Source organism: Lygodium microphyllum, chromosome 18 (genome assembly GCF_053477565.2).
Source record: "Lygodium microphyllum isolate KBCC chromosome 18, Lygodium_microphyllum_v1.1.10, whole genome shotgun sequence".
NCBI classification, from domain to species: domain Eukaryota; kingdom Viridiplantae; phylum Streptophyta; class Polypodiopsida; order Schizaeales; family Lygodiaceae; genus Lygodium; species Lygodium microphyllum.
The window spans coordinates 51,321,153-51,339,001 of NC_141152.1; the positions used below are offsets into that span (position 1 = coordinate 51,321,153).

At 40.9% G+C, this 17,849-nt stretch overlaps 1 protein-coding gene across 4 annotated transcripts in view; it reads left to right on the top strand.

Moving 5' to 3' along the window:
- LOC148020879 (syntaxin-22-like) overlaps positions 1 to 17,849 on the top strand; it is a 49,031-nt gene that overhangs the window by 25,770 nt on the left and 5,412 nt on the right. For all 4 annotated transcript variants that reach the window (XM_087698677.1, XM_087698678.1, XM_087698679.1 and 1 more), the window contains 4 exons: positions 7,051 to 7,144; positions 7,267 to 7,409; positions 7,516 to 7,590; positions 15,238 to 15,395. In XM_087698677.1, the coding sequence (XP_087554803.1) occupies positions 7,051 to 7,144; positions 7,267 to 7,409; positions 7,516 to 7,590; positions 15,238 to 15,395 (470 nt within the window). The remainder of the gene's footprint in view (positions 1 to 7,050; positions 7,145 to 7,266; positions 7,410 to 7,515; positions 7,591 to 15,237; positions 15,396 to 17,849) is intronic.

The window sequence follows — 17,849 nt, forward strand, 5'->3', positions numbered from 1 at the left end:
TTGCGGGTCCTCGATGTGATAAGGCTAGTGTAGAAGACATCGAACCTAGGAGATGGCAGCTGAGTCAAAAGGATCATAGCCATGTCTTTAGAGGATATCATCTGACCAAGAGAGGCAAGCTCACCTCTCATGTTCTCCATCTTCATGATGTGCTCTTTATAGAGGAGGAATCATCAAGATTGAGCATCCGCAACTTCTTCTCCAAGGAAATCTTGTGGGCAAACGTCTTATGCTGATACAAAGATGCAAGCTTCTTCCACACTTTCGCCGCGGTCTTCAACTTGCGAACATGCACAGGGACAGAATCCTGCAAAATCATAAAGAGGAAGGATTGGGCTCGAGAGGTGAGCCGATCCCACAAGGCTGCATGATCCATAGGAGTTTCATCTGTGGGACCCTCTTTAAGACGAGGGATGGAATCTGAAGCAAGAGCACAAAGATGGAAGGTGTCGAGTATGCACTTCACCTTACATGATCGTAACAAATAGTTTGAACAATCGAGTTTGTCTTCTTTGGGTAATGAAGGTAAGACAAGCACCTGTACCGGAGGTATCAAGGACGACATCTTCACTGAAGATGGAGCCTTCTGTGAAAGATGAATAGAAGGGGGACGGGTGCGAATGGGGGGCTCCTCATGCCGACTATAATCATGTCTCCACTCAGAAGAGTGTCTGGAAAGAAGCTCTTCCTCTGAGTCATTAAAGCTCGTGAATTGGAAATACATCTTTGAACCTACAATCACCTAGAAGTCTGCACTTAACAGAGAAACAACTATCGCTAGCCATTAGGAAGTTGTCACCTGCACAAAAAGTTGTCGCCTACAGCAGGAAATATCCGCATGTAGCAAAATGCTGTTGCCTATACCAGGAAGGACGTAGCTGCAAAAACACAAATTTACGTTTTGAGAAAAATGCAAAAGCTGGGACTGTCTGATATGAGAAAGCTGCTACCTGGTCTTTGTAGATTGTCTTTTGGCTGCCTGGGGGTGCAAACGGGCAATGGACCACCTGTTCGGGCAGTAAACACAGGTTGAAAATCCTCGTTTTGAAAATCTAGGCTGCTCCTTCGCGATAAAAACTTGCTATCCTGCAAGAAATCTCTAGACTGTGTCCTCACTTAGGCGATGATACCATGTGAGAGTGCGCAACGGAAGAGAAACACAAACACAGAGAGAAGCAAAAAGAGAGATAGAGAGGAAGCAAAAGATGAGGGAAGAATACTGCATTGATTGAAGAAGAATACTGATACAATGATGATGGGCTGATCAATCCCTATACATAGCCCAAAGCGTCAGTGAGGGCATTAGCTTAGGCTGATGACGATGGTAGCACCAAGCGCGGAGAGTCGGAGTGTGCACTTGCAAAGGGAAGATTGAAGATTGAAGAGTGTGTGTTTGCCAAGTGGGGAGGCTGGCTATAAATAGCCAAGACACCAAAAAACTGGCTGACTTGATCCAGAGGAGGCCATAAATGCTGGCTAACCAGCAATAAATGCTGGTCAATGAAGAAAAATGCTAGAAAAAATAGGGAACACCCCGGAAAGGTCGCAGATGGCAATAACAATGTTTAGCAGGTGTAGGCAGACTGTGGAAAGGAGTAATTGGCCTAGGAATGCACACGGGAAGCTAACAAATAAAGAAAATGTGCCTAAATTGCCAGAGCTCCTATGTCTCTGTCAGAATTTGACTGGAGCTCACAATCGGAGATGACAAACTGACATGACTAACATCGGCAGGCTAACAGTAAGTGCTTTTCACAACGGTAATCAAGGTTTAGCAGCCACCTTGGGATCCGTTGTCAGAGGGGTTTTGTCGAAAGGCTGAATCCACCGGGGATCAGAAGTAGAAGGAAGTAGAGATAGGAGATGGAAGAGAAGATAGAGAATACCCAAGTGGTAAACACTACAAAAACAAATCACAATTAATTGAAAGAACTTGGAATCTTCGCACTACTCAGAAGCAATCTCCAGGCAGTAGATCTCCTGGAGCTTCTTCGTAGAACAAAACATGCATTAAAAATATAGCTCCTTCTCTGCTGCTCAGAACCCAAATCTGATGGCTCCGTTGGCTCCGAAAGGGGGATAAAACTGCAGGATTTTTGCTCACGGATCTCCCCGATCACTCCTTTTAGTTCAATCTGCAGTTTTCAGCCTGTTTACAGCGATCGCGATGGGCGCGATTTCGTCAATTTGTCCCTCTTGTGAAAATCCCCTCATTGGCTGAAAAAGCAACTAGCTTTTTGCATGTCATCCTAATCTAGAAGCTTTTTCTAACTTTTTCGGATTTTTTACAATAAATAATATAAAAAATAGGCCAAAATTATCCAAAAATCTAGTATTTTCGAATAATCCATGCAACTCACACTAGTACTAATGGCTCAGATCACATTGACTCTCAAGAAGTCGGATGATGATGCATTCCATACTTTTTCACATAGTGTCCTTATAACATCACGACATCCACCCCCTCTGAACCTACGCATCCTCCGGTATGCGCCACAAAATAGTCCTCTTGGATCGAAGGGCCATAAACATTATCTTCCAAAGTAACTGTTGCATAGACAAAGCATCTCGAGGATAAAAAATCCAATGCTCTTTCATCCAACATAGGAACATCTCAACATCCAAACTCGCCTCTCCTGGATCATGCGGTTTTATCAACGTATTCAAGCCACATAGCTTCGCTTTTGAAGACCCTCTAGATACCATAAACATACTCACAATGTGCCCATCTTCATAAACATAACAACACCCTTGCTCCTTCTGAATCCACTGATTTGGAAGCAACCCATGTTGATACTTTACTTCTTGATTTTTCACATCCAAGATCTTCAGAACATCATCCATATCCAAGCCATCCATAGCATCATGAGCATCCAGAAATAAGGTATCCACTATAGTTCCTGGCAAAGCATCAAATGGCATCCTGCATTCACTAGCAAGGTCTTTTGACTGCGTAAGAGGCATAGGCATGGTTTCTTGAAGCACACTCTTCTCGGCATCCCCTGGCTTTGATACTTCCTCTTCCAAAGCATCTTTTCCTGTGTTACTTGTAACACATAAAGTATCAAGAACTGACTGCTCAATAGCAAACAATGATTCTGCCTCTTGCACATCAAGAAAATTATTCATAATTTCTTGTGTGTCCTCATCATCCCTTACCACGGCATCCTCCAATGCATTTGTCCAATCATCTAGTGTATCCTTCTCATCTTGTTGACTACCTTGCTCCAAATATTGTGGAACCTCTTGAGCACAAGCCTCATCCATAGCAACAGTATCAAAGTCATCACTTGCATTAGAAATCAAGTGAGTCTCACATGAACCACGCATGGATCCCTTTGTCTCTTCATAAAATACCTCAATGTTGTCAACATGCTCTTTGTCATCTGCATGCAAACAAGTAGCTAGAGAGTCTGATGTTTCTTGCATAGTCCTTTGGTCTAACACTTCTGTCTCTTCCTTGTGGATCTCTATATCTTCAGTAGTCTCTTGTAAACTTGTCATAGAATCACAAGCTCATTCACTTTCACTTCTGGAGCAAACAATTCAACCACCAACTTTGAATAGACAACCTCGACTATAGCTTCATCAGAAGCCTTCCACAGGGTAACATCTTCTTGCAAACACTCATAAACCAGAGCCTCAAGTAAGGAATGTGCCTCATGTACATGGTCATTCACCTGTAAAGAAGTATCACTGGATAAACTCCCAGTATCATCTATATCAACATAAACTGTAGTAGCCAAGACATCTCCATCACTACTATCATGCACATGCGTATCAACACTGTTAGACTCAGGGAATTCTTCTTTCAAGGCATCCTTGAACCCTTTCCAAGTTACACCATGCCTTCGTTGTATACCCTCAATTCGGTCCTTAAGATTTTGCTGCACCAGTTGGAGAAAATAGACAACCCTTTGTACCTCAGGCATATCGCGCCTTTGCATCGCTATGTCAAAATAGTTGAGATATGTTGCTGCATATGACCCATCAAAGAAACCCAATTCTTGTGTCATCCATTGAAAATAATCCCTGATCAAATCCTCTTTTTCAGTCTTCACCTCTTCCAGCATGCTTTGTCCTTGCTCTTCTATCTGCTTCTGTTGCTCATACAACTGTCTACATGTGTCCAATAAAAACTTTTTGAAACCAATATCTGCATCTCCAAATTCAATTATCCAAGAACACCTGTCAATAAACTGCTTCAAATCTGCCATAGAACTCACAGTTGGAACTATGCCTCATGATAAGTCACCCATGTCTACCCGCCTTCCGTTGACTTTCACGTCGGGTTCACCAATGTCGGAGGGGTTTTTGTCGAAAGGTCGAATCCACAGGGGATCAGAAGTAGAAGGAAGTAGAGATAGGAGATGAAAGAGAAGATAGAGAATACCCAAGTGGTAAACACTACAAAAACAAATCACAATGAATTGAATCAATATGTATTGAAAGAACCTGGAATCTTTGCACTACTCAGAAGCAATCTCCAGGCATTAGATCTCCTGGAGATTCTTCATAGAACAAAACGTGCATAAAAAATACAGCTCTTTCTTTGCTGCTCGGAACTCAAATCTGATGGCTCCGCAAAACCCCAGGATGCCTGGTCACGGATCTCCCCGATCACTTCTTCTTCTTTTAGTTCAATCGGCAGTTTTCAGCTTGTTTACAGCGATCGCGACGCGCGTGATTTCGTCAATTTGTCCCTCTTGTGAAAATCTCCTCATTGGCTGAAAAAGCAACTAGCTTTTTGCATGCCATCCTAATCTAGAAGCTTTTTCTAACTTTTTCAGATTTTTTACAATAAATAATATAAAAAATAGGCTAAAATGATCCAAAAGTTTAGTATTTTCGGATAATCCATGCAACTCACACTAGTACTAATGGCTCAGATCACATTGACTCTCTAGATCAATAAAGGAGTCAGATGATGATGCATTTGACACTGTGTCCTCATAACATCACGACACCGTGCTAGAAATTGAAGGCTTAGTACACTGAAATTCACAGCTGGAATTGAAGCAATTGCTAGGAATTTCAGAAGCCAGTCCATCTCAATTAGATTTGGGGCTAAATTTGACCCGCCAATGGTCAATCGAAGTCAAATCCTGGGTGAAATCAAGGGGCAAATTGACAAGAAGATTCTTGGTTGTTTGAGACAGCAAGGGGCTATTGGATAACGAAGGAGATCGAAGAAATCTCAAGTGTACTCCATCCAATTGCAATTCAAGCTAAAGAAATATTGAAGGCAGCTAGTTTTCAAGTCAACAAGCTGTCCGTTGTCCAAGATTTAAGTGATAAAGTGTGCATTTCAGTTTATGTGATTTATTTACTTGCTCTAATGATTGATGGACTAGGTTATTACCACCCTCCCCAAAGAGGAAGGCTGATTTCATGGTTCCATTGTTGGGATACCAATGACCATTAAATCTTTTAACTTGGTGGGCCGAGGCACTTGATTCAAGGTCAGAAGCTTTGCTCTAGTGCTGAAATTGTGTTCAATTGAGCATTTAGGGCAAGTATGTAATCTTACATTGAAATGGGATTAAGCAGTGATGATGCATCTCATTTTGAAAATGCACATAATGAAGGGGAAAATGCAATGCCTAATCTTGGAACAAGCTTACAACATAGACAACGAGGAGAGAATGTGGTTGTTGATCAAGAAGTGGGTCCTTCTAGGCCACAAGATACTAATGACTAGCAAGGAGGTGAAGAATATGATGACCAGTTCAAGGCTTGGTTGAAGGCAGCTATTGACATCTTTGTTCAATTGGCCAAAGATCCACAATTTGAGAGTTTTTTGAATTTTCCTTAAAAGGATAGCAAGGGCAAGAAGAAGATGACATCTTAGCATTTGATTAAAAGATGGAAGTGGGGGAAATGCTGTTGGAGACTGGAGATGATGGATTGCAGCCGTTTTGAGTTGGGTAGTGGTTGGGGGAGAGAGAGGACAGGCTGCGCCTGCAATGGGGAGACCATAGTTGCCCTTAGGGAGGCCAGGAATAGTAGTAGGTGACTTCCCTAGATGGCTCATAAACAGCAGATGACAGCAGTTCGAGGCTGGCGACAGCCATTTCCAGGCTCCTAGGCTCCAGGCGACAACATGTTTGGGTCTTTTGCTCAGGGAAGAAGCAAATTGGAAGTGTTTTTGGTGATGAAACTCTGAATTTTCTTGCTCTATAGCATTCTCTCTCTTTCTCCAGTCTTTCCTCAACATATCTTAGCAAATTGACAGCCGTTAGAAGAAGATTTTAGCCAAATTTGGTGGACAATAGAGAGAGATTACTGCTGTACACCCTTATTTACAGCAGTAATCAGGGAGCAGCTACCTTGGGATCTGTGCTAGAAATTGAAGGCTTAGTACACTAAAATTCAGAGCTGGAATTGAAGCAATTGTCAGGATTTTTAGAAGCCAGCCCATCCCAATTAGATTTAGGGCTAAATTTGATCTGCCAATGGTCAATTGAAGTCAAATCCTTGGTGAAATCAAGGGGCAAACTGGCAAGAAGCTTGCTGGTCGTTTGAGACAGCAAGAAGGAGATCGAAGGAATCTCAAGTTTACTCCATCCAATTGCAATTCAAGCTAAAGAAATACTGCAAGGGGCAGTCAATTTTGGTTAGTCAACAAGCTGTCCGTTGTCCAAGATTTAAGTGATAAAGTGTGCATTTCAGTTTATGTGATTTATTTACTTGCTGTAATTATTGATGGACTAGGTTATTACCACCCTCCTTGAGGAGGAAGGCTACTTGAGGACCTTTGCTCTATGTTTTGGTCTACCATCTTTCTTCCAAATATGCTTGCCGTACAAGTAAATTTGTGATTGGGAACTTTTCACAAATTCAAAAGCACTACTTCCTCTTTTTATAATGTGGGGGAAGGACTTGGCACTCAATGATTTGTTAGTTGGAAGGTTTTGCCAATTGAAAAGCTTTGCATGTAATAAATCTCCAACTTATTCTTTGTCTATTTTTCTTCTTAAAACGTAAATTTTCAGCATTTAACATTTAAATGCCATGCTCTACTAATGAACTGACCCAACGAAAGTGCAGGCATAAGACCAGGCAGCACATTGGGCAATTGGCCAAAGATGTTTCTGCAAAATTGAAAGCTGCAAGTGAAACAGATAAATATTCTGATGTCACGGTAATAATTTCTTCTAGAGCACAAACCCTTTCTCACCACAAAGTCTGTCATTATCAATCCCTTCAATAGTAATATGTTTTCTGTTCCTGTTTGATGACCATGGTAATGATGTTTTCTGTTAGACAAGCAAAAGAATTGGTGATGCGAAGCTCGCAAAGGATTTTCAGGCTGTGCTAAATGAATTTCAAAATGCCCAAAGAGTAGCTGCAGAAAAAGAAGCTACCTATGCACCCATTGCTCCGAAAGCTATTCACGATCCCTCCAGGTAGTTTGCAAGATCTCAGAGCAAAAGTTTTGGGTTTTCACTGTCATTCAAGGTTTGCAATCTAACTTGATAAAGCAGAGGAGATCTTATTGTATGGTGAATGCAGCCAGGATGTAAACGAGCCCAGTTTTATTGAAGATGAACTTAAGGAAAAAGAAGCTTTGCTTGCTCGACAGAGAAGGTATAAGTTGGTTGCAGTTTTATGTTTAAGTGCTAGTCTCTTCAACAGCTCTCAATGACTTGAAAATGTATATCCAAGCTATAGTTTCAGACAAGTTGCTGACTGATGACATTTATCAGTAAATTGCAGTCTTAAGTTTTATTGAGTTCTAGTTTTAGCAACAGCCCCTGCCTGCCTAGTTGTTGATTTTTAAGAAGAACATTTTTAGTGTGGAATGGATTCTGACTTACAACTTCATGATCAAATCCCATGTAGGACTTCTAGTTTAGGCAAGCAAGCCATTCTTGGTGTACAATATTTTGGGCCCTTTCTTATTACCAGATATGCAGAAAATTTGTGGAGCTTTTCTGTCAAAGAGCTGATGAAGTAGTTTTTGACCTACCAAACATTCTTTTGTCAAAGGCAGAGTCCATTGGGGTTCAAATATTCCTTGTATTGGGATTCTTATTCTTTTGTACAAGAACTGGAGCATGAAAGAGTGAATACTATGTCTAATCAATGCTTTTTCTAAAAGCTCATTTATTTTCTTTTTGATTATTGGGACGAGCCGAACTTGATTTGGTCTAGAGCTTCCATGTATGGTCATGCGGGTAGTAGCTGCACTAGTAGAGATTTGATAAAATGATCCTGAAATTTTCTCACGAAGTCAACTTGTTTCTGAACTTCTGGCTGATGTACATTATTAGTATTACTTTGAGATTAAAAGAACTCTTAGAAAGGCCACATAACAAGCCAAAGATTTCTTTGCTACTATTTTAATTTATACATGGTTAAGGACAATTGCCATCTTTTCTATTATCAAGTAGAAAATCTATATTATGATGGTTGTTGTTCAGCTTCTTTTTTTCTTTCCCAGAAGAGGAATTCCATTAAAAACACTGGAGTGATAGTCACCGCCAAGGCAAAATAACAAAGTACAAAATCTCTCTGCACAGAACATCTACATAAGGAGATGCTATCTCCTTAGCCCTCTGCTCAAGGGGACATGTCAAGCACAAAGGCTAGTAGAACCACCAATCTGGGCCGTCAATGATGCCCCCACAGTGTGGGGAATCTTTAACGGAAAGTAGTTGTTAGATTCCCAAGTATGTAAGAAAGCTTCCTGCCTCTTGCTTATGCCATCTGATCACCATGCAATCTCTTTCGTCTGCCTCTTAGAGTATAAATGATCTCTATCTACATTTGGTTGAGGCTCTCTGAAATAGAAACATGCGGTTGTTCATAGCCTCAATGCATCTGCTGTCTGTACCTACTGAGCTATAATGTTGCCAATGAACTTCCATTTGTCAAAATGACCCTCAATCCACCTTGAGAGAGCAATTTGGTCGCAGATTGGGATGAATTTCATGCTTCTTATCCAATGAATGCATTGAAAGACATCAATGATCACATTCTAGAGTCAGACTGATAACAACGTTGAAATGTTCCAAGGTCCCATCTGCAACCTTTTTCATTTAATGGCCGGAGTCACTCCAATTGGCCCTTCCACAAAAAGAGAGCTCATTCCTTTACCCTTTTTGGTAATACTAAGTCCCATAGCCACTCTTTGAGAAATGCAGTTATGTATGGATCTAGATTCAATCAGAGCTACAATAGGTTGGTCTTTGAGTTTGTAGAAAACTTTTCACAATCTTTGTCATCAGCCTTTTCTCTTGAATGTGCAATTAAAAGATGCACATGTGTTGCACATGTGAGGTGCAAGCTACTATTTTTATAGTTGAAGGCCCAAGGACCTTGTGAAAAAGATGGGTGTCAAAGGCAAAAGTTTTAACAAGTTACACTTGTTAGATTCTAGGTGAATTTTGGTGTCAGTTTGTCCCTAGGACCATTAAGTGTCGGTGGTGACACTAGGGACTAGGCATTAATTAATGGATTAATGCTTGTCTAAGAGTCAATTAATGCATGGGACCACTTTGGCTTGCAAATGGGCTAGCCAATTAATATTTGGATGGGCAAGGTCAATTTTCTGGGCATGGTTTAAGGGCTGAATTAATTTTCAGAATTAATTAATTCTGAAAATTGATTAAATGGTTGGAAATTGCTGAAAATGGATTAAGAAAGCTGCCACTTGGCAAAACTTTCCCATGCAAGTGGGGGAAAGGCTAAAATAGGGCTGAAGGGAGAGGGAAATCTCGTTTTTTCATTTTGGAGCTGTTGGGAAGAGGTGTTGGACTGTTGCTACCAGATTTTGGGGCCATTTCCCAGCCATTGGAGACCATTTTGGTGATGGAGATTGCATATTCTTGACCTTGGGAAGCTGGCAATTGCTGCTAATGCACTTTCTCTTGAAGATCACAGTCTCTGATGCTCCTATTGTTGTTGGTGCATCCGTTTGGGGCTGGTACAGCAGGGCAGCAGCTGATTTTGATCAATTCTTCGCAACAAATCTCAAAGTTTTCTCTCTCTACAGCATTCTCTCATCTCCTTCAGCCTATGCTCAGCCATTCTCAGCAATTCTCAGCCATTTGGAGGAGATTTCAGCTATTTTTGGTGGGTTGATCTGTAATTTCTGTGGTAAACCCTAATTTACAGCAGAAATTAGGGTTTAGCAGCCACCTTGGGATCCGTGCCAGAAATTGAAGGCTCAAGGGACTGAAATCAGTAGTTGATAATTGAGGATTATCAAGGGATTTCAGGAGCCAGCCCATCCCAAATTGATTTGGGGCAGCATTTGGCTAGCCAAGGGTCAAATCGGAGAAGAAGTCCTGGGTGAATCGAGGGGCAAATGACCCAAAAGGCTTGCTGGTCATTTATGACAGCAAGAGCAATTGGTTAGTGGGAGGAGATTGAAGAATCTCGAGTTGTACTCCTTCCAATTGAATGCAAGCTAAAGAAATACCGCAAGGGGCGTCAATTTTGGGGCCAACAGGGTGTCTACTGTCCAAGAATGTTATGGTAAAGTGTGTAATTCATTTTATGTGCATTTATTTATTGCTGTAATTAAGTGCTTAATCAGGTTAAACCACCCTATTCCGAGAAGGAAGGTTGGAAGCAACCTATGCCTTAGAGTTGAACTTGGTTGCCGTGGCCATCCTTTACTTTGTTCCCCTGCCCAGAGTATGAGGGATGTGTGACGATTAAAAAAGAGTGAATTGGTTTATTTTGTGGTGGCCGATAGGTGGAGATTAAAGTGCTTATATAGTTATTTCGAGGATTTATTATTGGCAATAGAGGCATGATTTCACATACAATTTGTGAGTTGGTATGTCTTTCAAATAAAGGGCCATACTTTCTTCTTCAATCATTTAGGAGATAGTGAGATGCAACTTAAGAAGCATACTTTATAGTGCATATGATTTATTCCTTCCAGGGGAGAGACGAATATGTTTTCGAATACTTCTGGCTTGTGTCATGGAGTTAGTTATTTGGATCAATCTAATCAGATTGCAAGTTTATAGAGGTTAGCATCGAGCCACAATTTGTATCGGCGCTCCTTTTTCTTGTGTGTCTTGGGTTGTGTGAGGGATTTATTCTCGATTGCCGCTCACGATACATTATTTATTGGTACCCCCACTGAGGAGCGCCGAAAGTGGTTTGGTGCTATATTTTGGCAGCTATTGATCACGGAGATGGTGACTCTCCACGGGAGATTGGATGAAGATGCATATGCTTGGGTGGATTATGTGGAGTAGCGTATGTGCATGTTTGATATTGTGGATGATGAAGATATGGTGAATTTTGCTTTGCAGGGATTCAAAGATTATGCTTTGGAAGTTATCAATTGTTTCCGGATGATATCATCAGCAGTTGGGAAAGTCTCTCCTGGTTTATACAGAGTTTTTTCTTTATTCGTCCTCTAGGTTCTAGCATGAGTGACTGGTCATATAGAAAATTTCAGGGATTGTACAAGCTAAGACTCAATGACATTAGGGAGATGGGATGCTATTATGAGGATTACATGGATGCATTGGATCTGCTTTGGCAAATGGTACAAGATTTGGCATATGGGGTATATCCGTAAAGTAGTGATCAGTATATTGAAGAGAAAGCATGTATGCATACAGAAGAGAGGGAAAGATGTACATCAGTGTATTATTCTTTGGCTTTGGAGAAAGCTTAATTTTTTGTAGGTGTGACAGTTTATGATAGTGATAGAGAAGAGGGGGAGGGCTTCCAAGAGTCTTCTACATCTTTTGGTGATACAGGAGGTGTTATGTTTGTTGATATTAGTTTGGATTCCTTGGATTGCAAGGAGGATTGTGGTGTTTCTCTGGGATTTGGTGATGTGTTGAGTGATGTTGAGAGTCATCATGTTGAGGTGTTCCATGATGATTGTGGTGATGTTTTTGGTGTTGATGGTGAAGAGTGGGGTGATAAGTTGGTTGTTGAAGGAAGTAGACAAGAGCACCTATCCTATATGCTAGAGGATGAGGGAATTCTTGAAGAGTACTCCTTGGAGTTGGATGATGCTTCTAGTATTGAGAAGATGTTTTTGGATAGTTTGGGAAGTGATGATGATGATGAGTTTGTTGTATGTCAAGAGCTGATGCAAAGTGATGTGCATGGAGGAGAATTTCCACTTGTTATCGTTTCCTCTACTTTGGATGTAGATATGTTTTATAACTTCTACTTGTAGGGTATGTTTTCAGCTGATGGAATTTTTGGAAAGGAACTTGCTATGGATGTTTCTTGTGAAAACTCTCATCCATTGGAGTATGTTCATGAGTATGTTTAAAAAAAAGTTGGTACAATGTTCTTGTTAGATAAAGAAGCGCAGGATGTGATTCTTGAAGAGGACCAACGTATGTTGATAGATGAGGTTATTCCTACTGTTTGGCGAAGTATTTGTGGGATGTATGAAGCAATGTGTGGTGTCCAAGGCGACAAAGAAGATTATTTGATGAAGTTGTTGGAATTACTTCTTGATGAGGAAGTAATATCGGGTATGAGGTGTGGTCTTGACTCTTGCATTGAGGAGTTCAGGTTAAGGGAAGCCATTGTTCTTATTGGTATATACATACCTTCAGGGATGCAAAATCTTGTTTGAAATTTCTTGGATTTCTTATTTGAATGTATACAGATGTTTGCAAAGCTTGCAGGTTTTGAAAAAGTGGATATGCAGTTAGGAGGCAAGGATTTGAGTCTACGAGATGATGAGGTTATTTTTATGGACATTTGTTGGTTGAAGTATACTGATTGGGATACCAGACTGGAGATTTCATATGCATATGAGTTGTAAGGTTTTTCTATTTTGTCTTTGGGCCTAGAGAGGTATTTTGGATGGGATGAAGAGGATGTTTTCTGTGTTTGATCCAGGATTTCAAGAAGTTTGCTTTATAGGGCAGATTGATGAAAGCGGTATTATATTTGTGTTCGATCTAGGTACTCAAAAAATCTTCTTTGTTGGTCATCATGATGAAAGTCAGATTATTTTCGTCTTTGATCCAGGTGGATTGCTGCACATAAATGTTTGCGGACTAGGGGGAGGGCTAAATATGTCAGGATTTTTTGCGAAAAAATAAATCTACCTTGAATAAGTTGGAAATGATATCTCGGTGAAGTGGAGCAAGCATACTCCAACTTATAGGTTTGACACATGAACTTTGGTTTTGAGAGATTGAGCGGGTGGAGAGCAAGCATGAGACAATGTGTAAGGTTTGAAAGAGTGGTTCAAAATGTGTATGTGGACGATTGGAGGGGAGCTGAATTGATACATTTGACGAGAGGATTTATCTTATATATGGAGGCTTGGTGCTTTGTCCATAGCCTGATAATTGCAGATTTGAAGGAGATTGTCATCAACTGAGAGTTGACTTGGAACGAAGCTGCCCAGCATTTATATCAGAATTTGAGGAGCTGAAACTATGAGGCTATTTAATGACTGGTTCTGTGATTGCTGATTTGAGCGAGGGTTGGGTTTGCAATTCGATGTGGAGCTGGTCTAGAGGATGGCATGATTGGAAGTGTTCTTTGGATGATTTAGCGACTGATGCAAGCTGGAATCTTTGGCAGTCAATATGATTTGTGATTGCTATGGAGGACTACCTGCGCCTTAGAGCCGAACTTGGTTGCCGTGGCCATCCTTTACTTTGTTCCCCTGGGCAGAGTATGAAACATGTGTGACAATTAAAAAAGAGTGAATTGGTTTATTTTGTGGTGGCCAATAGGTCGAGATTAAAGTGGTTATATAGTTATTCTGAGGATTTATTATTGGCAAAACAGAGGCGTGATTTCGCATACAATTTGTGAGTTGGCATGTCTTTCAAATAAGGGGCCATACTTTATTCTTCAATCATTTAGGAGGAGACTATTTTAAGTGGATATTTATAGAGGTTTAGGACTTCATTCCAAAACTTGTGTGTTACTACAAAAGATACACAAATGGTATTTTGAGGTCAATAGTGAGATGCAACTTAAGAAGCATACTTTAGTGCATACGATTTATTTCTTCCAGGGGATAGATGAATACATTTTCGAATACTTCTGGCTTGTGTCATGGAGTTAGGTATTTAGATCAATCTGATCAGATTGCAAGTTTATAGAGGTTAGCATCGAGCCACAATTTGTACCAGCGCTCCTTTTTCTTGCGTGTCTTGGGTTGTGTGAGGGATTTATTCTTGATTGCCACTCACAATACACCGTTAAGTGTCGAAAATAAGTGAATACTATAATTGTGAGCATACTAAGTTGTACTGGGCATTTACAGCAGGTCTTGCATCAATATCCACAACTACATTCCAGTCCTTTTGCCACTAAAAGCATGTTTAACCATAATGCATATATTCCATGTAGGATAGTTCATGCCATCAAGTTATAATCAGTTGACATCGTCATCATCATCCCAAACAAATCATTTGTATTTGTAATGCTTTCTGAAGTACTAACAAGATTACCGCTGCTTTACATAGCAACAAAAAACAGCCAAAGATGGCAGCCTGGAAAACCGAACATACCTGAAAGAAGAAGGTTGAAAGTTAAAAAAAAAGATTTACTGCTTGAATGAGTCGCAGGATGAGGAAATTGATGTGTGGATGCACTTAGAATGGGTCCAGCAGGCCATCCAAATTTTATGGATGACCAGAAATATGGAACTTTTCTGTGGGCAGGGTCTAATTAAAAATCAAAGTTAAAAATGTTTGGCCAAATCAGATTGTAAAAGTTTGGGGCTGGCATGGGGGGGAGAGAGAGAGAGAGAGAGAGAGAGAGAGAGAGAGAGAGAGAGAGAGAGAGAGAGAGAGAGAAAGACTTGCAGATTGCTGCTTGCTTTTCCAGCATCATGTTGATGAAGTGCTGCCCAGGAGGTTTGGTTTCAGCTACACTCTGTCTGTACAGAAATGTTTAGTGCATGAATCATGTCCTCTTGAATCCTTGGGAACCTTTATGCATATGGTCAAGCTTTTCCGGTTTGTAACCTAATATTGTTGATTAGTTCTTTTCGTTTTGGTGCATTGACAATTCACAATGACAACTCATCTTTTGGTTTTTGATTGCAAACCACATACCAAGCTACAAGCAAACTTAAAAATCGTCACTAAGAGTTGTGTCAGATAGTTCTGTGATGTGTGGGACATATCGTCTTGATAGCCATGATAATGTTTGGTTACTGGTAATACGATGGATATCTTGCCTGCGAAGTAATTGTCTGTTTCTGTTGATTACTATCTACTTCAGAAGGTTTACATTCATGAATATTAATTCTGGTTGCAGACAGGAGCTTATTCAATTAGAGAATGAGGCTGTCTTCAATGAAGCTATAATTGATGAGCGAGAGCAAGGGATTAAAGATATTCAACAACAAATTGGTGAAGTGAATGATATTTTCAAGGACCTTGCTGTTTTGGTTCATGAACAAGGTGTAATGATTGGTGAGTGAGTTTATCAGAAAATTTACCTTCTCACATTGTTATTTTGAATATTACGCTTTTATGTTTAAAGTCCACATAGATGGAACTGCTGGCTATTGCACATTAGGGACAACCAGAATCCTACTGACAGACAGAGGAGCTCCGTAGCCACACATACCTGTTTCCAACAGTCTGATGAAGAAAAAGAGCAAAGTTGCAGATACATAGATGACTGTCTGTCATGATAATGATTTATGAGTAGCATGTAGTATGTATCTGCTTTTGTGTTTATTGCTATTGATCTTGTTCAGTTTGTGGGGCAAAATTTTTGAAAACCTTTGATTGGGTGCAAACCTTAGTAACATCTTAGTCTTACTTACTTAAAAAATGATGACAATGTTTACTGTTCCTTTTAGTCATTCAAAATGAACATGTATGCAATAGTAGCAAGCTCTGTACTGATAACTTTCCAAGCTGCTTTTGGTATTGGTAAAGTTTGGAAGTGCTCAGGCTTCTTACTCAGTCAGTCTAGCATAGACCTTTCTGCAGTGCAGAGTAAACCCTTGAAAAACTCAGTATTCACTTATATCGATTGTTGTTATACAAGAATTCTTGTATCACCTATAATAACTTAATCTTGGGTTTTTCTTAAAATCCATATTTCATAGCCCAGCTGTATATACTTGCTAGTCTGTCTTTAATTTTTTTTAAAAAAAGAGGAAAAAACCAAGTTCTAGGCTTTCCTCTGAAAAAGCCTGCTAATTGTAATCAAAGGGCTGTTCCGTGTTGAGAGTATGTGCACAGCTCCATATCAGGGCACAGAGTATATATGTTTTGTCTGCCAAAATTTTTGGCCTTATTCGGGCAGGTCTGACCATTTCATGCATTTGAGGTCAGCCAGTTTATGGCACACCTACAGGTCAGCCCAGCTTTAATCAGTTTTGCCTCTTTATAGGCCCACTTGTATGTGCTTCATATTCCATTTAGTATTTCTGAGCCTTTGTTCTTTTATTTGTCTTTGTCTTATTCATCTCTCCTTTGCTGTCAACTCTTCTTGCTCGTTTCTCTGTGTGGTTTACTCAGGATAAGTTCCAGGTACATAACATTGTATTTATGCCTATCAACTAGGTGAAGCCCAATAGTCTGACTCCTCCTCCTCTCGCCATGATATACTGCAGATCAACTTGCCTTGCCCAAATCTTGCTCAAGATGCTGCCCTGATCTCTAGAAGTGCACAGCTGCTGCCAAGACTCACATGATTGCGGCAATATCAGCACAACAGCCCCAAACTGGCACACTCACTGTACTTATGTTTTTCCCAGCTTTTTCCTCACATTTCTGCATAAAAGCATATTTTAGTCCAAAAATATTAAATTATAGTGTCCTAGCCCCAACTAAGGCCCTATTTCCGAATTTAATATATTCAATTGAAACTTTGGCCAATGATACTATGGAAGTAAAACTTGCACATTAAACAATTAATTAATTTCTTGCTCCTCAACACTGCACCTTTGCCACTGCTGGACTTGCCCATCTCCTGTATGACTTATGCAGTGTTTTCAGCATCAAACCAGGTTGTCGGGAGGCTGTCAGGGGGCTGTTGGTGGTGTCAGGTCAGCGCTTCACCCTCACTGGTTTTGTCAGCATCATGTCGACAGCCTGCTCTAGGCAGGGGGGCAGCATCCTTGATCTAGGCAGGAGGGCAGCTTCAGGTCCACAAGACGTTCAAAATTTTCGTGAGATTGTGTTGAAAAATAGGAGGCTGCAACATGCTGACAATGACCCACTTAACATTGGCTCCTTAGAACCCAGCCCAACTGATTGTGAATACATCAGATGTGCTTGTTGCATTCCTATTTTGGCTTCTCCATGCACGTCAAATGTGCTTGTTGCATCCCCGTTTTGGCTTCTCCATGCACATTTTTCCGTCATCTCTCACTTTGCATGCCACACGGCTGCTCGCCATCTTACTGCCTGCCCACCACCTGCATGCCACCAGCCTGCTACCTCCTGCTATTCCTTCCTGATGCCTCATGCTATAGCCCCCTCAGCTTAGCCCTGCCCAAACTTCTGCTCTTCTCAGCCACCTGCTTTTACCCTCAGTCACTTGCTAAACAGGTCAGCCATCTTGTGCCTCAATGGCTTCTGCCCCTTGCCCTAGTAGCATTGTTCCATGCAATGGCCTCCTTGCTTTCCTTGTCACTCACTCCCTCATCACAAGAGTTGCCACGGGCCCAACAGAGCGCCAAAAACTCAACAACACAAGAACTCCCATAGCAGCCAGAAGGAGAGAACTTAATCCATGAGATAGTAGCTAGTTCCTCTTCTACCTTGGGGGATCCAATGCAGCCCCCATAGTTCCCATGGTTGATACTATCCCATAGATCAAGTTCAATGCTGATGTAGAGCTCGACATTAGAGATGGAGTGCTGACCTTAGAGGCATCATTTGTGGTGTGTGAATCGGTAGGTGACG